At 42.0% G+C, this 21183-nt stretch overlaps 1 protein-coding gene across 4 annotated transcripts; it reads right to left on the bottom strand.

Annotated features, from left to right (window-relative positions):
* Nucleotides 1-5959: 5959 nt before the first annotated feature.
* Nucleotides 5960-21129, bottom strand: CNBP (CCHC-type zinc finger nucleic acid binding protein). 4 transcript variants are annotated; one of them, XM_002758670.7, is made up of 5 exons: nt 21009-21129; nt 8857-8994; nt 8667-8759; nt 8306-8504; nt 5960-7044 (listed from the first exon to the last, which is right to left on the bottom strand). In XM_002758670.7, exons 2-5 carry the CDS (start codon nt 8978-8980, stop codon nt 6927-6929), a joined length of 534 nt encoding a protein of 177 aa, XP_002758716.2. In that variant the 5' UTR covers nt 8981-8994; nt 21009-21129; the 3' UTR covers nt 5960-6926. The 4 variants fall into 4 exon arrangements, with proteins under 4 accessions (XP_002758716.2, XP_054101965.1, XP_003734945.1 ...); XM_054245990.2 differs by having other exon boundaries at nt 8306-8509; nt 8669-8759; XM_003734897.6 differs by having other exon boundaries at nt 8878-8994.
* Nucleotides 21130-21183: the final 54 nt, after the last annotated feature.

Raw genomic sequence — 21183 nt, 5'->3', positions numbered from 1 at the left:
GCAACCTCTGCCTCCCAGGTTAGTTAAAGTGATTTTCTTCCTGCTTCAGCCTCCTAAATAGCTAGGATTACAGGCACCCGCCACGATGCCTGGCTAATTTTTGTTATTTTTAGTAAAGACAGGGTTTCGCCATGTTGGCCAGGCTGGTCTTGAACTCCTGACCTCAGGTGATCCACCTGCCTCAGCCTCCCAAAGTGCTTGGATTACAGATGTGAGTCACCATATATGGCCAGAAGTTATTTTCACTTTACAGATGAGGAAACTAGTTTAGAGGTATTTGCTCAGCTTCCATTCTAAGACAACTACTGAGTTGATGAAGATAAAATTCAAATGAGGTCTGACACCAGATCCTTTACTTACATGCCATGTGCTCTCAAAAATGAGCAAGGCTCTGCTGCTCAGACCACAAGGGGCTTGGGGGCTGAGCTACAGCAGTATCAAGACTTTGGGAAAGTGAGAGTACTAGGCCAGCTTTTAGAAATTACACATTAGCCATGCACCATGGCTCACACCTATAATCCCAGCACTTTAGGAGGCTGAGACAGGTGGATCACCTGAGGACAGAAGTTTGAGACCAGCCTGGTCAACATGGCAAAACCCCATCTCTACTAAAAAATACAAAAATTAGCCAGGCATAGTGGTGCGTACCTGTAATCCCAGCTAGTAGGGGGGCTGACCGCTTGAACCTGGGAGGCAGAGGTTGCAGTGAGCCAAGATGATGCCACTGTACTCCAACCTGGGCAACAGCGAGATTGTCTCAAAAAAATTAAATAAATAAAAATAATAAAGAAATTATACAATGGCCGGGCGCAGTGGCTCACACCTATAATCCCAGCACTCTGGGAGGCTGAGGCAGGTAGATCATGACGTCAAGAGATTGAGACCATCCTGGTCAACAAGGTGAAACCCCGTCTCTACTAAAAATACAAAAATTAGCTGGGCATGGTGGTGCGCGCCTGTAGTCCCAGCTACTCGGGAGGCTGAGGCAGGAGAATTGCTTGAATCCAGAAGGCGGAGGCTGCGGTGAGCTGAGATTGTGCCATTGCACTCCAGTCCGGGTGACAACAGCGAAACTCCGTCTCAAAAAAAAAGAAATTATACATTAATTCCTGGGAGTTTTCTCCCCTGGGCTTGCATTTTAAAGGATTTAGAATTCTTCCAATTGTTCCTCATGACCGAATTCATCCAGTTATCTATCATCCATGGCTCTCAAACCGTAAAAACCATTTGGTGCAAGATTAATGGAGAACTTCCTGATGAATGGACAAAACTGCAATCACCAAACCCACTGAAGATGCTTCTGATTACCAAAAGTAAAACCTGACATTTTGTACTTCTTGATAATGATGCAACAGGAAGCACACTGCATCTCCTATGATATATTCTTGTCTAAAAGAAAGAAAAAGAGGTCAGGTGCAGTGACTCACACCTGTAATCCTAACACTCTGAGAAGCCGAAGCAGGCAGATCATTTGAGGTCCAGGATTCGAGACCAGCCTGGCCAACATAGGGAAACCCCATCTCTACTACAAATACAAAAATTAGCCAGGCATACTGCTTGACCCTGGGACGTGGACGTTGCAGTGAGCTGAGACTACATTGCCACGGCACTCCAGCCTTGGTGACTGAGTGAGATTCCAATGTAAAAAAAAAGAAAGAAAGAAAGAAAGAAAATTAGCCAGGAGGGGTGGCAAGATGCCTATAACCCCAGCTACTTGGGAAGCTGAAGCAGGAGAATCACTTGGGAGTCAGAGGTTGCACTGAGATAGCGCTACTGCACTCCAACCTGGGCAACAGGGTGAGACTTTTGTCTCAAAAAGAAGAAAGAAAAAGAAAAGAACCTACACATACATATATAGGTTCACATATATGTAAAATTAACCTTCTGAATCTACCACTTTACAAAAACGATGGGGGCTAAAAATCATGTGAAATGTATCACAATGATATTTAACGGAATCACAATGTCTGCCAAATACAGGTCATAGGATCAATCCCAGGTTTTCTCCAGTAAAGACAGGTAACTATTAAGAGAGTTGGACACTTAAGAGATATTACCAAATGCATGTATAGAGAGCATTTGGATCCTGATACAAAAAAAAATTAGAAGAATTTTTTCATGAAGTGAAGACAATTAAACACACACCCAGTTCTTCGTGCTACTAAAGAATTATTAGGTCGGGCGCGGGGGCTCACCCCTGTAATCCCAGCACTTTGGGAGGGCGAGGAGGGTGGATCACGAGGTCAAGAGATCGAGACCATCCTGGTCAACATGGTAAAACCTTGTCTCTACTAAAAATACAAAAATTAGCTGGGCGTGGTGGTGTACGCCGATAGTCCCGGCTACTCAGAAGGCTGAAGCTGAACTGCTTGAATCCGGGAGGCGGAGGCTGCGGAGCCGAGATGGTGCCATTGCACTCCAGCCTGGGCAAGAAGAGCGAAACTGTCTCAAAAAAAAAAAAAAAAAAAAAAAAAAAAAGAATTAAGGCTGGACACAGTGGCTCTTACCTACAATTCCAGCACTTTGGAAGGCCAAAGCAGGAGGATCACTACAGTAGTTCGAGACCAGCTCAGGCAACACAGCAAGACCTCATCTCTTTTTTTTTAGGGGGTGGGGATAAGGGCATAGTCTCACTCTATCCCCCAGGCTGGAGGGCAGTGGCTCAATCTTGGCTCACTGCAACCTCTACCTCCCAGGTTCAAGCGATTCTCTGCCTCAGCCTCCCAAGTAGCTGAGATTACACGCATCTGCCACCATGACCGGCCAATGTTTGTATTTTTAGTAGAGACAGGGTTTCACCATGTTGGCCAGGCTGGTCTCAAACTCCTGACCTCAGGTGATCCGTCTGCTTTAGCCTCCCAAAGTGCTGGGATTATAGGCATGAGCCACCATGCCCACTGCAAGACTTCATCTCTACAAAAAATTAAAAAATTAGCCAGGCTTGGTGGCATATGCCTGTACTCTCAGCTACTAGGGAGGCTAAAGTGGGAGGATCTCTTGAGCCGAGGAGTTGAAGCAAAATGAGCTACGGTGGAGACACTGCACTCCAGCCTGGGTGCCAGAGCAAGACTGTCAAAAAAAAAAAGGCAAAAACTTTAAGCTTAACCTAATAAATTAGCCTCTAGACTAGGAAATAGATATACAGAGAACCAAGTTAATGATACCATAAGGAAACAACCAGTAAACAGAGGACATTTGGCCAGGTGCAGTGGCTCATGCCTGTAATCCCAGCAATTCCAGCACTTTGGGAGGCCAAAGCGGGAGACTGACAGTTTGAGAACAACCTGCCCAACATGGAGAAACCTCGTCTCTATTAAAAATACAAAAATTGGCCGGGCATAGTGGCGCATGCCTGTAATCCCAGCTACTCAGGAGGCTCAGGCAGAATCGCTTGAACCTGGGAGGCAGAGGTTGCAGTGAGCTGAGATAGCACCATTGCACTCTAGCCTGGACAACACGAGTGAGACTCCATTCCCCTCACCCCAAAAAAAGGACATTCAAGAAAACTGTTATAGTCTCCCAACAGTTAAGTTAGGAGAGTAAGACAGACTAAAGAAACCAATTAACTTGTCCAGGTACGGTGGCTCACATCTATAATCCTAGCACTTCGGGGGGCTGAGACAGGTGGATCACTTGAGGTCAGGAGTTAGAGATCAACCTGGCCGACAAGATGAAACCGTCTCTACTAAGAATACAAAATTAGCTGAGCATGGTGGCACGTGCCTGTAATCCCAGCTAGGAAGCTCAGGCAGAACTGCTTGAACCTGGGAGGTGGAGGTTGGGGGGTCAGCCGAGATCACGACATTGCACTACAGAGGCGGCAACAAGAGTGAAACTCTGTCTCAAAAAAAAAACCAAAGATATTAGATGATACAAGGGAATAAAGTTTAGATATATTAAGTATGATACTGGTATTGTGATAATGAGAACATCTTGTAAAATGCATGATGAAGTGTCATAATTTACTTCCAAACTATTAAAATGGAGAAAACACACAGGTGTTCATGGTACTGATTTTTTGTTGTTGTTTTGAGATGGAGTTTCACTCTGTTCATCAGGATTGAGTGCAATGGCATGGATCTCGGTTCACTGCAACCTCTACCTCCTGGTTCAAGCGATTCTCCTGCCTCAGCTTCCCAAGTAGCTGAGACTACAGGCACACGCACCACCACACCCAGCTAGTTTTTGTATTTTTAGTAGAGACTGGGTTTCACCATGTTAGCCAGGCTCATTAACTCCTGACTTCATGATCCACCCCTCTTGGCCTCCCAAAGTGTTGGGATTACAGGCATGAGCCACAGCACCCATCCTGACCCTTTTTAATTAGCCTGATTTCACTGTAAAATACATTTTCATGTTGCACTGCTTGACAGTCATCAAGGTCAATGCAAATAAATTTTAACTTACAAAGACTTTGTAAGACTTTGTGGTCTCCTGTGAATAGGTCCTTAATTAATGCATTCCAAAAGGTCTCAAAAGGCAAATAAAGTACTACAAGGAATGGTTGCATGAAGCAAGAGTTCTATGTTTTAACCAACCCACTCTACTTTTCCCTTTCCCAACACTCAAAGCTGTGATCAACTCTCCTGCCTCAGCTTCTCAAGTAACTGGGACTCCAGGGATATGCCACCACGCCCAGCTAATTTTTGTATTTTTAGTAGATGGGGTTTCACCATGTTGGCCGGGATGGTCTCGACCTCTTGATCCGTCTGCCTCGGCCTCCCGCAAAGTGCTGGGATTACTGGCATGAGCCACCACGCCCAGACAGGAGAAAGGATTATTAACCACAACTAAGTTGACCGAAAATGCCATAACAGCATACCCCATTTGCTATGTTTTAGGTTTTCCTACATAAAGCCCATAATTTGGGGGAAATAACTTCCATGTGCACACCAGCCCCCAAACCTCATTTAACAGTGATGCCTTCGAAATAAGTCTTTCCTTATGCTGTCTCATACATGTGGTAGAAAATAAAATTGTCAAGATATTTATTGTGTTAACATGTGAGACATACAATTTGTTCAGTAAAAATAGCACATGATGAAAAAAATTAAGCTTATATTCATAAAGGAATGAGTATGCTATTACCTCTTTTTCTTGCTTGCTCTGGACTATTAATTTAACAAGGTCGGAATGTGCACAGGACAGCTGAGACACCACCATTTCAACACTGAATCGCTATACCATGAACTGACAGAAGAACCCTGCATGAAAGATGAAAAACTCATACCCAAAAAATCACATAGCAACATGGAGGGGGAAAAATGAACTAAGTGGAAAAAGTATATGACACTAACTGCATTTAACTTGGGAGTCGGGAAACAGAGGGCATGGGGTGGGAAGAACTGTTGAGGTTCAGGCTCTAACAAACTGTACATCCTTATGCAGATTAAGGTTCTTTTAACTCATCTATAAAGTGAGTTAAACAGATGAGTTCTAAAGTCTATCTCCACTTTAAGTGAGATCCTAGCAAAAACAAGGAATCCACTACTTCAGATCCTTATGAAACTCAGGAAAAGGTCGGGTACAGTGGCTCACCTGAGGTCAAGAGTTTGAGACCAGCCTGACCAACATAATAAATCCCATCTCTTAAAAATACAAAAACCAGCTGGGTGTGGTGGCGCACGCCTGTAATCCCAGCTACTTGGGAGGCTGAGGAAGGAGAATCATTTGAACCTCAGGGGAGGAAGCTGCAGTGAGCGGAGATCACACCATTGCACTCTAGCCAGGGCAACAGAGGGAGACTCCATCTCAAAAAAAAAAAAAAAGGAAACAAATACTCAAACAGCAATGGCATTAAAACTGTTCGAACACAGAACTAAAGGGCATTATTATAATGGATTACAAAGAGGATTTTCTACAGCTTTGCAAAAGTATCTAAATCCTATACATCCCTAACAGCAATTTTCATTATTGAAGACATGACTTCAGTACAAAAAGAAAAGTCCAAACTGTCAGCTTTCAGTCCTCCACATTCCCCTCTTTAATATGGCATTTTGCACTATATACATTAATGAAAATTTGAAACAAACAAAAGAACTTTAGTCAAACTCCCCTTCCTCCTCCAGCTTTATTGGAATAGTTTAAAATTACATTTCTATTTTCTAGGACTTCAGTTGCTTTTTCCATCTGACTTTTAAAAACTGATTACAGCAAATGAAACACAGTTGTCTAAGTGATATAGTATACAAAAATAACATCTTGATTTCTGTGAAAATGCATTTCTCTGCAATTCCTGAATAGCTCCAAATTATGCTAACTCTGAGCATTGATGTTTACTCTGGGTTTTAGATTTACTCTTTGAAAAAATGTGTTCTAAACCTTTGCCATCACCGTCTATGTGTCCAACATCAACACTGTGATGAAGTTGTTCCTGTTTAGGCTTTTATTTCGATTTCTCTCGCACAGCCATTAACACGCATGTTTTTCATTTTGTTTACTCCCACTCAACTGTATGTTCTATGAAGGGCCTGATACAGATGTTACTTGATGTTACTTATTAGCTACTGAGGTCAGACAATCCAAGGCCATCATTATACTAAAATTAAAGTTATTCATGGAAGTTCATCGACACTTCCAGAATTGGTTTTACCTCCTACATGGGAACATGTTCAAGAAACCCAGGACGGGCTTACTGGTCTGACTCAACTCTTCCCATTCATCAATCCCTATTCACCAGTGGCACGGAAAGGGGGTTCTTTAACAAAGCATTATACATAACACCTCTACCAAACTAAACATAAACTTTTTTTTGTAGTTAAATGCAGAAAGTCGTTTTTTTCCACCCCTTTCCTCCTTTTACACGGCAAGTAAAGCTCACTGGCCTGGGAGTTGCCTCTATCTGCCAACCTTTGGCCAGTGAAGAGGATTCAGAGAAAATAATACAACCATCAATCAGAAAAAGGAGGGGCGACAAAGGAAAATAATTAGGCTGTAGCCTCAATTGTGCATTCCCGTGCAAGGTGCCCTGACTCGCCACAGCGGTAACAGTTGACTTCACTTGTCTTGCTGCAGTTGATGGCTACATGACCAGTTTCACCACACCTAAAAAGAAATTAAAATAGTTTTCACAATGGGCCTCAGAGCAAAACTGTCTACCAAAGCAATAGTCATGGTGCAGAACAAAAAGCCATTAATAAACCAAGCAGTACACTTTTCTATTCAAGACAATAAATGTTTATACTGGCTAGGTGCAGTGGCTCATGCCTGTAATCCCAGTACTTTGGGACGCCAAGGCAGGCAGATCATGAGATCAGGAGTTCAAGACCAGCCTGGCCAACACAGTGAAACCCCATCTCTACTAAAAATACAAAAATTAGCCAGGCATGGTAGTGCGTGCTTATAGTCCCAGCTGCTTGGGAGGCTGAGGCAGGAGAACTGCTTGAACCCAGGAGATGGGTTACAGTAAGCCAAAATCGTTACACTGTACTTCAGCTTGGCAACGGTGACACTTCATCTCCAAAATAAAAAAAAAGAATGTTTACATTAATAAACTGAGGGCAGGAAGGAGAAATAAAATAAAGCTACTTGGCCGGGCATGGTAGCTCATGCCTATAATCCCAGAACTTTGGGAGGCCGAGGTGGGCACATCACGAAGTCAAGAGATCAAGACCATCCTGGCCAACATGGTGAAACCCCTTCTCTACTAAAAATACAAAACTTGGCTGGGTGTGGTGGCGAGCACCTGTAGTCCCAGCTACTTGGGAGGCTTAGGTGGGATAATTGCTTGAATACAGGAGGTGGAGGTTGCAGTGAAACGAGATCACGCCACTGCACTCCAGCCTGATGACAGAGACTCTGTCACAAAAAAAAAAGATACTCAACTGTATAGCCTAAGCTATAAAATTAAAATTTTTGCCATTAAGAGATCATCCAACATTAAAACTAAAACACCGATTAAGATCTTTGTCTTTATGCAATTAAGGTTTCACAGGTACATACACAGTAACATTTATCAAAAAATACACTTTACATGTCACCAACAAAGATTTCTGGTTACATGATGATTTATGTATATCAATTACAGAGCTTTCTGTAAAGTCTCTCGAAGGTTCTAATTATTACACTCTTACATATTTAAAAAGTCCAGTTGTGAAAACTGTCCAGGTGCCATAAATCACAAAATATTAGGGCAGAATGCAGAATTATATACAGACAGAATACCAGTTACAAACGCTGAAAACTGGTCTTATCTGGTCACAGCCAACTTTCACTGAATTTACTAAGGGCCTTCCATTTATAGCTAATTCATCTCTAAAACAATCTCTGCAATGAGCTTTCCTCTAACAACATTCTAACACCTTACCTATAGCACTTCACTTTGGTGCAGTCTTTTTGAATGTGTCCAAATTCTCCACAAGAATAGCACTTCTGCTCATCTGCATGGTCGCAGTCACGAGCCAGATGGCCTGGTTTGCCACAATTGTAGCAGCACTGCTCTCGCTCTCTCTTGGGCTCCTTGCAGTCCTTGGCAATGTGACCACCTCTACCGCAGTTATAGCAGGCTTCAACAATAAGGAAAAGAAACAGACCAAGACTATAAAACCTTTACAAAGTGTTAAGTTTTAAATTATACAAAACCTCAAAGGTGGAAAAGCTATATGCAGCTGCATGTGCTCACCTCTCCAAGCTCCAGAGGGGTATGAAAGGAAGTGTTAAATACTTACCATCCTCCTGAAGATCACAATCCTTGGCAAGATGACCAGACTCACCGCAGCGATAACAGATGTCTGGAAGAGACGAGGAAACAAACTGGAAACCTGTTTTGAGCAAAAACAAAGGGAATTCGGCTAGTCAGACCAGTCTGAATACTAACAAATACTGAAGTACTTCAAATTTTTGTATTCGACAAAATACCTCTATCCGAGGTAAAACCACCTCTGCCACGGCTTCTCATTCCACGACCACGGCCTCCACCAGTAGGGCATTCCCGGGCCCAGTGGCCAGATCGTCCACACTTGAAGCATTCATTGCTGCTCATGGCTGCAGTCAGATCTTTGAAATATTAAGAGTAACAACATTAAACCACTGAAATTTCTTTTAACTTTTATTCTCCATTAACTGTATTTTTGGAAAATTATTCTGGGGGAAAAAAAGCTAATATTTTGGTTAAAAAATAATCACACAACTACATGCTTGGGCATTATAGATCTATTATAATACACACATTAATACAGGTATTGAAGGAGTGATCGAATTTACAGGGTTAGGGTCAATTAAAATTCATTATTAGAAATAATTGGTAGTGACTGGGCATGGGGGCTCATGCCTGTAATCCTAGTACTTTGGGAGGCCAAGGCAGGTGGATCATCTGAGGTTAGAAGTTTGAGACCAGCTTGGCCAACATGGCAAAACCCCATCTCTACTACAAAAAATAGCTAGGTGTGGTGACACACACCTATAATCCCAGCTACGAGAGGGGCTGAGGCAGGAGAATTGCTTCAACCCGGGAGGTGGAGGTTACAGTGAGCTGAGATCATGTCACTGCACTTTAGCCTGGAGGATAGAGACTCCATCTCAAAAAAAAAGAAGAAAGAAAAGAAGTAATTGGTAGTAATACTCATTCCAGGTCCAGCTTAATGGACACATTTGCAAATAGAAGTCTTTATTTACTCATCAGAAAATTGGAATAACCCAAACCAATGAAGCTATAAAACGGATTCTCAGAGCGAGGAGTCGGTGAAGAAAAACACTCTCTTAACCTTAGCACCTGATATAGTACCTAGTTATATTGCAGCACTTGCCTGCTGATTGAGATATTCCTTAGAACAGATATGTTAAAACAAATGCAAGATATAAATTTTATCTCTAGAGGATACAAAAGTACAGTAGGCCCTCTATATCCATGGGTTCTGCATCCATATATTCAACCAACCTTAGAAAAAAAATATTCAGGGGAAAAAAGTGGCATCTGTATTGAATATGCAGACTTTTTTTCTTGCCATTATTCCTTAAACAATACAATGTTAACAACTACTTATTCAGTACTTACACTGTATTAAGAATTTTTAATCTAGAGATGATTTTTAAAGTATATGGGAAGATGTGCAAAGGTTGTAATGCAAGTACTACACCATTTTATATCAGGAACTTGGGCATAGGAGGATTTTGATATCTGAGGGAGGTCGTGGAACCACTCCTCCACAGATACCAAGAGATGATTATATAATAAAAACACTAGGAAAATGACCATGAGTTACACCAAAGTGCTAATAGCACCTATAGCACTGGGAATGTTTGTGCTTTGTTCTCTTTTATTCTCCCCTTTCCAAATGTTTCTGTAATGTAATTCTACATTTTAAACAAGGCTACTTAAAATTTCATAATAAATTCCTTTGATTGGGTATCATTTTAAAATAAAAATAAAATTCCCACTAAAGCAAATGGATTTTGTACTTCTTATGTAACAATCTAAAAATAAATTGAGGCTATTCTTAAAATAGAATGAAATGGAATAGAATGGAATGAAAACAATGTAACTATATTTTCACACTTCCATAGCTAAATATTTTTACCCTTAATTCCATTGTCAAACAATGACACACAAATATCCTCTCAAACCTACCTAAGCATGGGTACCATCACGTAGAAAAACATATTTCCAACTGAGTAAAACTAACTGGATGACGGAATTAGCTAACCCAACCACAGCACCAAAGACCCAAAAGGCAGTCAGAAAAATGGCAAGGTTCTCTACTTTCAGTAACTATTTAGGTTCTCCACTTTCAGTAACTATTTAATCATTAACTGTGGAGAAATTTAGTAACTAAAAATTAAGCTAAAGTTCAGTTTCAAAAAGTTCCCATTGTCAAATATACAAAAGAAAATAACCCTTATCTCCAGGTAGATAGTGAAAACAAACAAACAAACCCAATACTCACTTATCCCAACTCTGTGCAATCTGATTCAGGATACATTCTTAGAGAAATCTCTCTACTAAAAAAAAATAATAATAAAAAAGAAAAAAGAAAAAAGAAAAAAAAGGCTGGGTGTGGTGGCTCATGCCTGTAATCCAAGCACTTTGGAGGCCACGGTGGGCAGATCACCTGAGGTCAGGAGTTCAAGACCAGCCTGACCAACACGGTAAAACCCCATCTTAAAAATAATAAAATAAAATAGGCTGGGTGTGGTGGCTCTCGCCTATAATTCCAGCACTTTGGGAGGCCAAGGCGGGAGGATCACGAGGTCAAGAGATCGAGACTATCCTGGTCAACAAGGTGAAACCCCGTCCCTACTAAAAATACAAAAATTAGCGGGGCATGGTGGCGCACGCCTGTAGTCCCAGCTACTCAGGAGGCTGAGGCAGGAGAATTGCTTGAACCCAGGAGGCAGAGGTTGCAGTGAGCAGAGATCATGCCATTGCACTCCAGCCTGGGTAACAAAGAGCGAAACTCTGTCTCAAAACAAAACAAAACAAAAAAAATAAAAGAAATCTTTCTACTAACTCTTACCACATGCCTACAAACATATTACCAAAAAAATTGTTTGGCTATGAGTTATTTGTGGTTTCAGATGTATAAAACATTATTTCTAGTTAAAAGAAACCAGCCAGTGAAGGAGATTAAAAACATAATTTTACAGAATTTGAAAGAGTATCTGCTTTAAGATAGAAGAGTACAGTAATCATTCTTTTAACTGTACTATTATCAGCATCCTAAATGATGTAAACTGGTTTCCACCATAGGTAAGAATTAGGATTAAAAAAAAATAACGGCATATAAAATGGTCAAAGAAAAAAAGCTGCTTATGGCACCACTTCCTCCCCATCTTCATTTTGTATCTTCTCCAGTTTAGTCAGATCAACTTGGGCTCATTTAACAACTGCTCTCAGGAATAATTATTTGTACATAAATGATTACTTTTACAGTGTAATCCAGACAATCTACAAGTCCTAAATACTTTATAATATTTAAACAAGATACTTCACTTTTAGAAAATACAAAACAAGGCTGGGCACAGTGGCTCACACTTGTAATCCCAGCATTTTGGGACGCCAAGGCAGGAGGATCACCTAAGGTCAAGAGTTTGAGACCAGCCTGACCAACATGGGAAAACTCTGTCTCTACTAAAAATACAAAATTAGCTGGCTATGGTGGCACACGCCTGTAATCCCAGATACTCAGGAGGCTGAGTCACTTGAACCCGGGATTAATCAATGTGAGATTTCTCACAAACTGTTTCTCCATTGTCTTGTTTATCTCTAGTCGTGGGACCCAGAGATCTAGTATAAAGGTAGGGGGTGGGGAGAATGACAGGAACAAATATTTCCGGAAAGGAAACCATTGGCTAAAATAACATGTTAAGACTTAATATTATAAGCTCTACTTCCTATTTCAATAAGAACTACAAATGACATTTAGAGAAAGCAGTACTTCACTTAGTCAAGCAAATAAAATAATCCCATTAAAAGTGTCTCACAAGACTGCAATTCAAGCACTATTCTGTAAAACAAACATGTACTTCAGTGGCAAAGGCAGAATTTTACACACTAGAACAGAAATTTTAGATATTTTGCCATTTTTAGTCACGCATAATTATGTTTACTAGAATAAATGTTAAAAACAAAACAAAACAAAAAAACCACCAAGTCTTAGAAGGGAAGAAAGAATTAATCTTTTTAGCCCCTAAATGTCATCAATACAACATATACTTTTTAAAGAGGTCTTTCAGTGGCCTTAGGTACTTATGTATGCAATCTGCCTTCTCCACCCCTTTGGCCAACCCTATCACAGTGAATCAGGTGGTTTACAGTTTCACTGATAACTGGTCCCTTGTGATAGACTTGTCTTTAGTAACATAATTAAACTAACCACTTTCCATGATGTTTTAGAAACACACTATTTTTTTTTATTGCACTTTAGGTTTTGGGGTACATGTGAAGAACATGCAAGATTGTTGCATAGGTACATCATGGCAGTATGATTTGCTGCCTTTCTCCCCATCACCTATATCTGGCATTTCTCCCCATGCTCTCTCCCCAACTCCCCCCCACCCCCACCCCCGCTGTCCTTCCCCTATTTCCCTGCCCCCGACAGACGTCAGTGTGTGATGCTCCCCTCCCTGTGTCCATGTGTTCTCATTGTTCAACACCCACCTATGAGTGAGAACACGCAGCAAACACACTACTTATATTAGGCAGCAGGTCCCCATCCTAGTACTCATCTCAGAAGAATATATTTAAAGGTCTTTACAGAATTCTGTGATATTCCTTAGTAAAACTAAGGTAAGGCAAGACAGCTGAGAATCATGGCCCCATGAGTCTGTCTCATTGCCTGACTGCTGCTGGCTGGAATTGTGCTGCACTATCCTGGTCTCCTGTGCTCCTTCTCCACCTGTCACAACTTTTTCCAACCTTCACGGGCCAACTCAAATGCCAACTCTACAAAAGAATCTGGGCTGGGCGCACTGGCTCACACCTGTAATCCCAGTACTTTGGGAGGCCGAGGAAGATAGATCATGAGGTCAGGAGTTCCAGATCAGCCTGACCAACGTGACAAAACCCATCTCTATTATAATACAAAAATTAGCTGGGTGTGGTGGTGTGTGCCTGTAGTCCCAACTTATCAGGAGGGTGAGGCAGAAGAATTGCTTGAACCTAGAAGGTGGAGGTTGTAGTGAGCTGAGATCGTGCCACTGCACTCCAGCCTGTGCAATAGAGCAAGACTCCGTCTCAAAAAAAAAAAAAAAAAAAAAAAAAAAAGAATCCGACTACATCTCTACATTTCTCCAGCTGGGAACTATCCTTCCTATTAAGTTCTAGGACACTCTGTTAATACCTATCTAATGGCAGTACCATATTGCCTTGCATGATATTCCTTGAAGGCAGAGACCAAGTAATTCACCTTTGAATCATCAAACACCCCATATAGTTATCCTTTTAGTAGCCATTATGTAACTCAGCATTTTAATTAATTTTTGGGAGACAGGTGTCTTTAGTAATTTGGTGAATAAACTACTGACCCAATCCAGCCTAACCAAGCACTAAACAATAAAGCACCTAAATTACTGCTATCAGTCACAAGAGTTACTGCACCATTAATTTAAAGTACTGATGTATTCTCAATTTTATACTCATTAAGGACTGACTACAGTCACTCCCTGAAACTCTCGGCTTTCTGAAATCATAGGTAAGATTCTGCATAAATGAATTTTTAGGATCCACAACTTTCAGCTTCTGACAGGGATTAAGGCCAACCACTCAAAGGACATTCCCAATGTAATGTTTTTAAAAATCTGTAACAGAAGTTATCTTCTACTTATAAATGTTATTTTGGGGGTTCCAATCTATAATAAAGCGAAGACTGCAAAAAAAACGGATGAATCATAAAACAATGAAAATTAGATTTTTTTCAGATTATCTAACACAATCCCCACGTGTGGCTAAGAAATTTACACCCAAGACAATAAAAAAGCCAGCAGCCAGGCCAGAACCTCTAACTTGTCATCCAGGTTCCATTAGTCCAAGAATTCATAACCAACTAGACTTCAGTACTATTTTTATGCAATGCTACAAAACATACTAACTTCAATAAAAAGCAAAATACTGTTTTTCACTTTTTGTCAGCCAGCAGGAATACATGTATTTTCTTCCTTTTGCCAAAAACCACTAATATGGGACTGGGCGCAGTGCCCCATGCCTGTCATCTCAGCACTATGGGAGGTCGAGGCACACAGATCATGAGGTCAAGAGATCAAGACCATCCTGGCCAACATGGTGAAACCCTGTCTCTACTAAAAATACAAAACTGAGCCAGGCATGGTGGTACGCTCCTGTAGTCCCAGTTACTCAGGAGGCTGAGGCAGGAGAATCACTTGAACCTGGGAGGTGGAGGTTGCAGTAAGCCAAGCTGGCACCAGTGCACTCCAGCCGAAGCGACACAGTAAGACTCCGTCTCAAAACAAAGCAACAACAACAACAACAACAACAAAACCCCACTAACCTAAGGGACCGCTTATTAAAGGTTCCTTGGGTTTGTTTTCTCTCTGGAAAAGAATTTTTGTAAAATCTAATACATCTATAGTACACTGATGTAGCCTGCCTGTCACTATAAAAGAGATTTTAGGACCATACTTAACCCAGTTTAACTACTTGTGTTACCTCAGACATCTCACTGCTCATCTGCCTTATTTGTAAAAAAGAGATAATAAAACTGATGTGTGTGGTAAGAATTGTTACACAGTACTTTGTGCTTAATAGATAATCAATTAAAAAACATATCTGCCAGGCAAGGTGGCTCACACCTGTAATCCCAGCAACTTTGGGAGGCTGAGGTGTGTGGATCATGAGATCAGGAGATTGAGACCATCCTGGCGAACACAGTGAAACCCCATCTCTACTAAAAATACAAAAAAAGTTGCTGGGCATGGTGGCACTGCCTGTAGTCCCAGCTACTGGGGAGGCTGAGGCAGGAGAATCATTTGAACCCGGGAGGCAGAGGTTGTAGTGAGCTGGGATCATGCCACTGCACTCCAGCCAGGGTGACAGAGCGAGACTCCATCTCAGAAAAAAAAAGAAAAAGCTATCAAAGTTTCTGTCTTCTGAGTACATGGTTATTCTTTCCACTCTTTCTCCAATGACCTTAGACTGCTTACAGGGAGTAGACAGAACTCAGTCCAAAGTCTATTACACAGCAGAGTGGGGCTAACTGCTTATACTCGTTTCCCACCTTACAGTCTATTTCCTGAATGGAATGGAAAAGAGATTAAGAGAAGAAAAACAGATGAGTTCCAAATCAGTTCACATTTTCAACTACCAGACATCAAGACATCTGTTCTAAGTTTCAATTTCTGTGTATCTAATTTTTATAACACAAACCACTTTAAAAAGTGGTAGGAGCACAGAGCATGTCAGGCAGGTGAAGGAATGACTAAGAAAGTCAAGGTAAGGTCGGTGGCTCACGCCTATAATCCCAGCACTTTGGGAGGCTGGAGCAGGCAGATTACTTGAAGTCAGGAGTTCAAGACCAGCCTGGCCAACATGGTGAAACCCTATCTCTACTAAAAATACAAAAATTAGCTGAGCATGGTAGCACACACCTATAATCACAGCTACTTAGGAAGCTTAGGCAGGAGAATTGCTTGAACCCAGAAGGCAGGAGTTGCAGTGAGCTGAGATCACACCACTGCACTCTAGCCTGGGAAACAGGGCGGGACTCTGTCTCAAAAAAAAAAAAAGTCTGACAAGACTGTGAGGGGCCATGCAAGCTAAACTAAGAGGTATAACTCCCACAGGAAGGACCATTGTTGGGGGGGGGATAAAAAAACTATTTTACAAATTTTGTATTTATTTGGGCTTTAAAGATTAAATATTGGAATTAAACCACAAATGGTTATGATGCTAAATTTGTCTTCCTTAACGTAATTGTACCATACTATTGATACTAAGAACAAATCTAGTAAACTACTAAAACCTAACAGTATGTGGTCAAGACTAGCAATCTGGGTTCTAATAAATAGAATGATCATAACTCTATCCTAGAAAATACATTTATAATAAGCAACAACAGGAAAGTTGGGGATAAAAAATAATACTAGCAAAGTAAGGTGTGATTCTGGCTATCTTTATTATTTTATATGGTTTTCCTAACACAGCTGGACACATTCACATTTGTATATATCCTTAATAACTTCGCAAGGATTATCCCTGACTCATTCATGTTGTTGACCTAACTGCATTGAGACCATATTGGAGCTTTTGCCCTCTGAATGTATATACTCATTATTATGTGCCATTAAGTCAGTTTAGTGTTCCAACATGGTACTAGAACACTTCAGTCTGTTTTAATAAAAACAAACTACAGATGCAAAGAAAGGAAGCAGTATGCATTCTGCATTACCTGCATTCCAGCCAGAATAATGGAAAACAGAGTACTTACCTGGGGGGGCAATTCTACATGCATTTACTGCCTGACCTTGGTTAATTACATCCATTTCTGCCTAGCCTGATTACTTCTTGAAGGGTTTTAATACCTGGATATCTATGAGTCAGGCATTAGTAAACATATATATAATCTTACAACCTTACAAGTTATGTATTCTTCCTCCATTTCAATGACAAACTAAAGATATGACACCAAGTGACTTACCCAAAGCCACACATCTAAAGGACTACAATCAGGATTTCAAGAGTGTGGCTCTCAACCCTCTGCAGAGGCTTTCGTTCAGAGTTGAGGCCGGGCAAGGTGGCTCGCGCCTGTAATCCCAACACTTTGGGAGGCTGAGGCAGGTGGATCACCTGAGGTCAGGAGTTCAAGACCAGCTTGGCCAACATGGTGAAACCCTGTCTCTACTAAAAATACAAAAATTAGCCAGGTGTGGTGGCGGGCACCTGTAGTCCCAGTTACTTGGGAGGCTGAGGCAGGAGAATGGCTTGAACCTGGGAGGCAGAGGTTGCAGTAAGCAAAGATCATGCTATTGCACTCCAGCCTAGGTGACAGAGCGAGACTCCATTTCAGGGAGAAAAAAAAAAAGTTAAAGTACACAAAAATACTATCATAATATATGACAAAAATGCCATTGTGTAGGCATTTAAAGTAGGGAATTATACAATTTACTTCCTACTTCAAAATATTACATAAACCTAATACTATGTATCTAATAACTTTAAAAAAGCCATGGCTGGGCACAGTGGTTCATGCCTGTAATCCCAGCACTTTGGGAGGCCAAGGCAGACAAATACAAGGTCAGGAGATCTCGATATTCCTGGCCAACATGGTGAAACCCCATCTCTACTAAAAATACAAAAATTAGCCAGGCATGGTGATGTGTACCTGTAATCCCAGCTACTCGGAAGACTGATGCAAGGCAATCACTGGAATCTGGGAAGCAGAGGTTGCAGTGAGCTGAGACTGCACTCCCGCCTGGGCCAGTGACAGAGCGAGACTCAGCATCCGCCCCCCCCAACCCCCCAAAAAACCCACACAGTTGAATTGTATTCATTCTGTATTTCTCTTTAGATGGGAAGTGGAGGTTGCAGTGAGCTGAGACTGCACTCCAGCCTGGGCCAGTGACAGAGCGAGACTCAGCATCCCCCCCCACCCCAATTTTGAATTGAATGAATACAATTCAAAAAACCACGTACAGTTGAATTGTATTCATTCTGTATTTCTCTTTAGATAAAATCAATGTAAAACTAGAACTGATAGCTTTTTTAAAAAAAATCCAGTCATAATTTTGACTTCATTCACACAGGTTTCTTGAATTTTAAGCTAAGAGAGACATTTTCCTTAACTTCATGGCAGAACTTAGGAGTCTCACCAAACACAGAAATACTGGCAACTCGATTTCACTAGTTAACACCTCACTGTATTTATGGAGCCATTCCAGGTGATCATTGTAGCACTCTCATATTCCTAACAAAATCCTTCTAATTACAACTTGAAATCTGGTGGCCCCAAGTTCTCACTTTATTATCCCAGTAGTTTTAAACATGAAAATGCTGCATAGCTTACTGCAATCACTCAATGGCATTCCCTTGCTGCAGCAGCATCTGACACTGCCAGAATAAGAGTTCTATTAAGTGAGACAGTAGGGAAAGAGTGTTCTCCACATAGAAGGCCAGGATGCCCTGGCATCATTCTCCTGGCTCTCTACTTACTGTCAGGAGGCTAGGAAGAGAAAAAAGAGCCAATCATTTTTTAAACTCTCACTCCTGCAGGGGGGAAAAAAAAAGCAAAATCTCTGTGGTCAACTGTTCAGCCAATAGACATTCAATCCAATTAGTCCAGCGGTAGTTTCATTGCTTTTAGGCACCAGTTTGGTACTATCCCATATACATGCCACGTATTTCACTGAACTTTAAAAGCCAGGTAGAATTGTCATAAATCATATAACAAAACATATTTATACTTTAAGATAAAGATCTCTCTGGCTGTTTCAGATGTTCAAATGCCAGTGTAAGAAAAACCCCTGGTCTTCCACTGATTTGGTTCAAAATATTTTACAGACTGCACCATATGTTTGAAATATATTACCTCTCCTGTTACCAATACGAAAAGAAATGTGGACCTTTGGTTCCTCAGAAAAACACAAACATAACTGTTACTTTTTTTTTTTTTAAAGAAAAACTTATCAAGAGATGAAATCTGGAAAACTTAAAGTCTTTAATCTAATAAATTATTCATTTTATATTCCAATACACAAAGAACTCTTGTAGACAAGAATCAGACTCAACAAACTAAAAATAGCATGTACCTAGGATCCTGGCAGTTTACAGGTGTTTCATTAACCTTTACTAGAGCAACTCATTAGAAGCATTTAAAACTATTAAGAAGTGGGGAGGAGGAAGCCTAAGTGATAAAAACTACATCTCTTATCTTTTTGAAACCCTTAAAGCTCTATGCTCTATTTATACTACTTAAGCAAGCAAATAACATAAAATTGCGAATTTAAATTCTAAGATTAATTCCTTGATGGAAACATTAATGGTTATGTTTCACTCCAAAAGTGGGTCAAACAATACTAAAGGGGGAAAATCTACTTTTAAAAACGTAATTTAAGAGCAAGATGGGGATATACACTAGACAACCTTCACTTTGAAAAAGACAAAAAACAAATTCAGAGTTTTGCCTTGTCTCTTCTGAGTCCTTCAGAATAATGCCTGAAATACACTAGCTGAAATCAAAGACGATTACTGAGCAATGTTCTCTTTTTACAAGACCCCCGCAAGACCAGCAGTCACTTCCTTTGGAAGTGCCCTGTGGCTGAGGCCATGTGGTTAACATGTGGCAACAAGCACAAGCCTTACCCATCAACACCTAAACCCAAATGTGGACGATTATGCCATTCTAAAATAGGTTTTCGCGATATGGAAAAACCTAGATGGAGGATGGCTAATCGAATTTCATGTCTGTCTCGTTTGTAATTACATCTGTTTCATTAATACAAGAAACGATGCAAAGACTACCGACTGCCGCTATGGTTTTGGAGGTTTGACAAATTCGTGTTTTTTTTTCTGGTAAGGGCGCTTTTAAAGGATCCCAGCAACTTAAATCGTGTTGACTCAGGGAAAGTGAGCCCCATTAGCCCCTTTTCGAATGCTAATGTAAGACAAGCAATTTAGTATCTAAATGACGGTAAGAATACTAGAATCAGGAAACCATCAGGTATGGGGAATACAAACTCTAAAGGCTCACAAGTTTTCTAGCAGTGTCTGGCCACCGGAAACACAAGGGCATCTTCAAAAACCCTTTTCTTTTTTCTTTTCTTTTTTTGTGAGACCGAGTCTCGCTCTGTTGCCCAGGCTGAGTGCAGTTGCGCGATCTTGGCTCACCACAACCTCCGCCTCCGAGGCTCAAGCGATTCTCCTGCCTCAGCCTCCCGAGTAACTAGGCCTACAGGCGCGCACCACCATGACCGGCTAATTTTTGTATTTTTAGTAGAGACGGGTTTTCACTATATTGGCCAGGCTGGTCTCGAACTCCTGACCTCACGATCCGCCCGCCTCGGCCTCCCAACGTGTTAGGCTTACAGGCGTGACCCACTGCGCCCGGCCTAAGAACTCTTTTCTAAGGCCCCCAAAACCCTTGGCACATTGCCCGTCAGGCTCACGACCCCAGCACATGGTCTGCACCCCATTCCCTCTTCGTCCGCAGCCGGGAGCCTTTCCCCACAACGCGGACTCCTTCCACCGAGTTCCCGCCAAATCCACCCTCTGCCCCTCATCCCGCGACTCTCGACGCATTAGGGCCTCAGCCCCAAGGGCGCACGGGCCCTGGCCTCCCTGCCCTAAGCCTGCGGCCTGGGGTGCGGCCCTGGCGCCGAGAGGCCCCCATGCTCGGCGACCCAGCTTCCCAAAACGAAGAAAGGGCAGTAGTGTCGTCCGACAGCGGTGGGCCAGAAACTAGGGTCCGAGGAGGCGGCCGCAGCCGAGCTTCCCGCCTGACGCAGCAGCGGCGCAGGCCAAAGTGCAGCCGCCATCGCCGCCTCGCCGCTCCCTACCCTCTCTGTCCGCCTCAGAACCTGTCCGCACTGCGGTTCCCTCAGCGCCGGCCCCCTCCCCCAGCCCTCACCTTCTGCGTCGGAGCGGGCCCGCAGCGACGGAGTCTCAGACGCAGGCCTGTGGAAGACGGCTCGCAAGGTAGCGGCTGTTTATTTTGAGGGTCCTTGCCTGCGCCACACGCGGGTCTGCACACGGCCCCACGTACGCCGCTGCGCACGGCTCTCCTCCGCCTCGCCCATGCGGCC

This window comes from Callithrix jacchus, chromosome 15 (assembly GCF_049354715.1).
Source record: "Callithrix jacchus isolate 240 chromosome 15, calJac240_pri, whole genome shotgun sequence".
NCBI lineage: Eukaryota > Metazoa > Chordata > Mammalia > Primates > Cebidae > Callithrix > Callithrix jacchus.
Note: the sequence above shows the minus strand (reverse complement) of the source record. Positions and strands in the feature narration are given on the sequence as shown.

Coding starts and splice junctions, on each gene's coding strand:
- CNBP (XM_054245990.2), bottom strand. CDS start 8,980: ATGAGCAGCAATGAATGCTTCAAGTGTGGACGATCTGGCCACTGGGCC. Junction 8,760..8,856: donor TGGTTTTACCTCGGATAGAG/GTATTTTGTCGA, acceptor TGCTCAAAACAG/GTTTCCAGTTTGTTTCCTCG. Junction 8,510..8,668: donor GATTGTGATCTTCAGGAGGA/TGGTAAGTATTT, acceptor TTTCCTTATTGT/TGAAGCCTGCTATAACTGCG.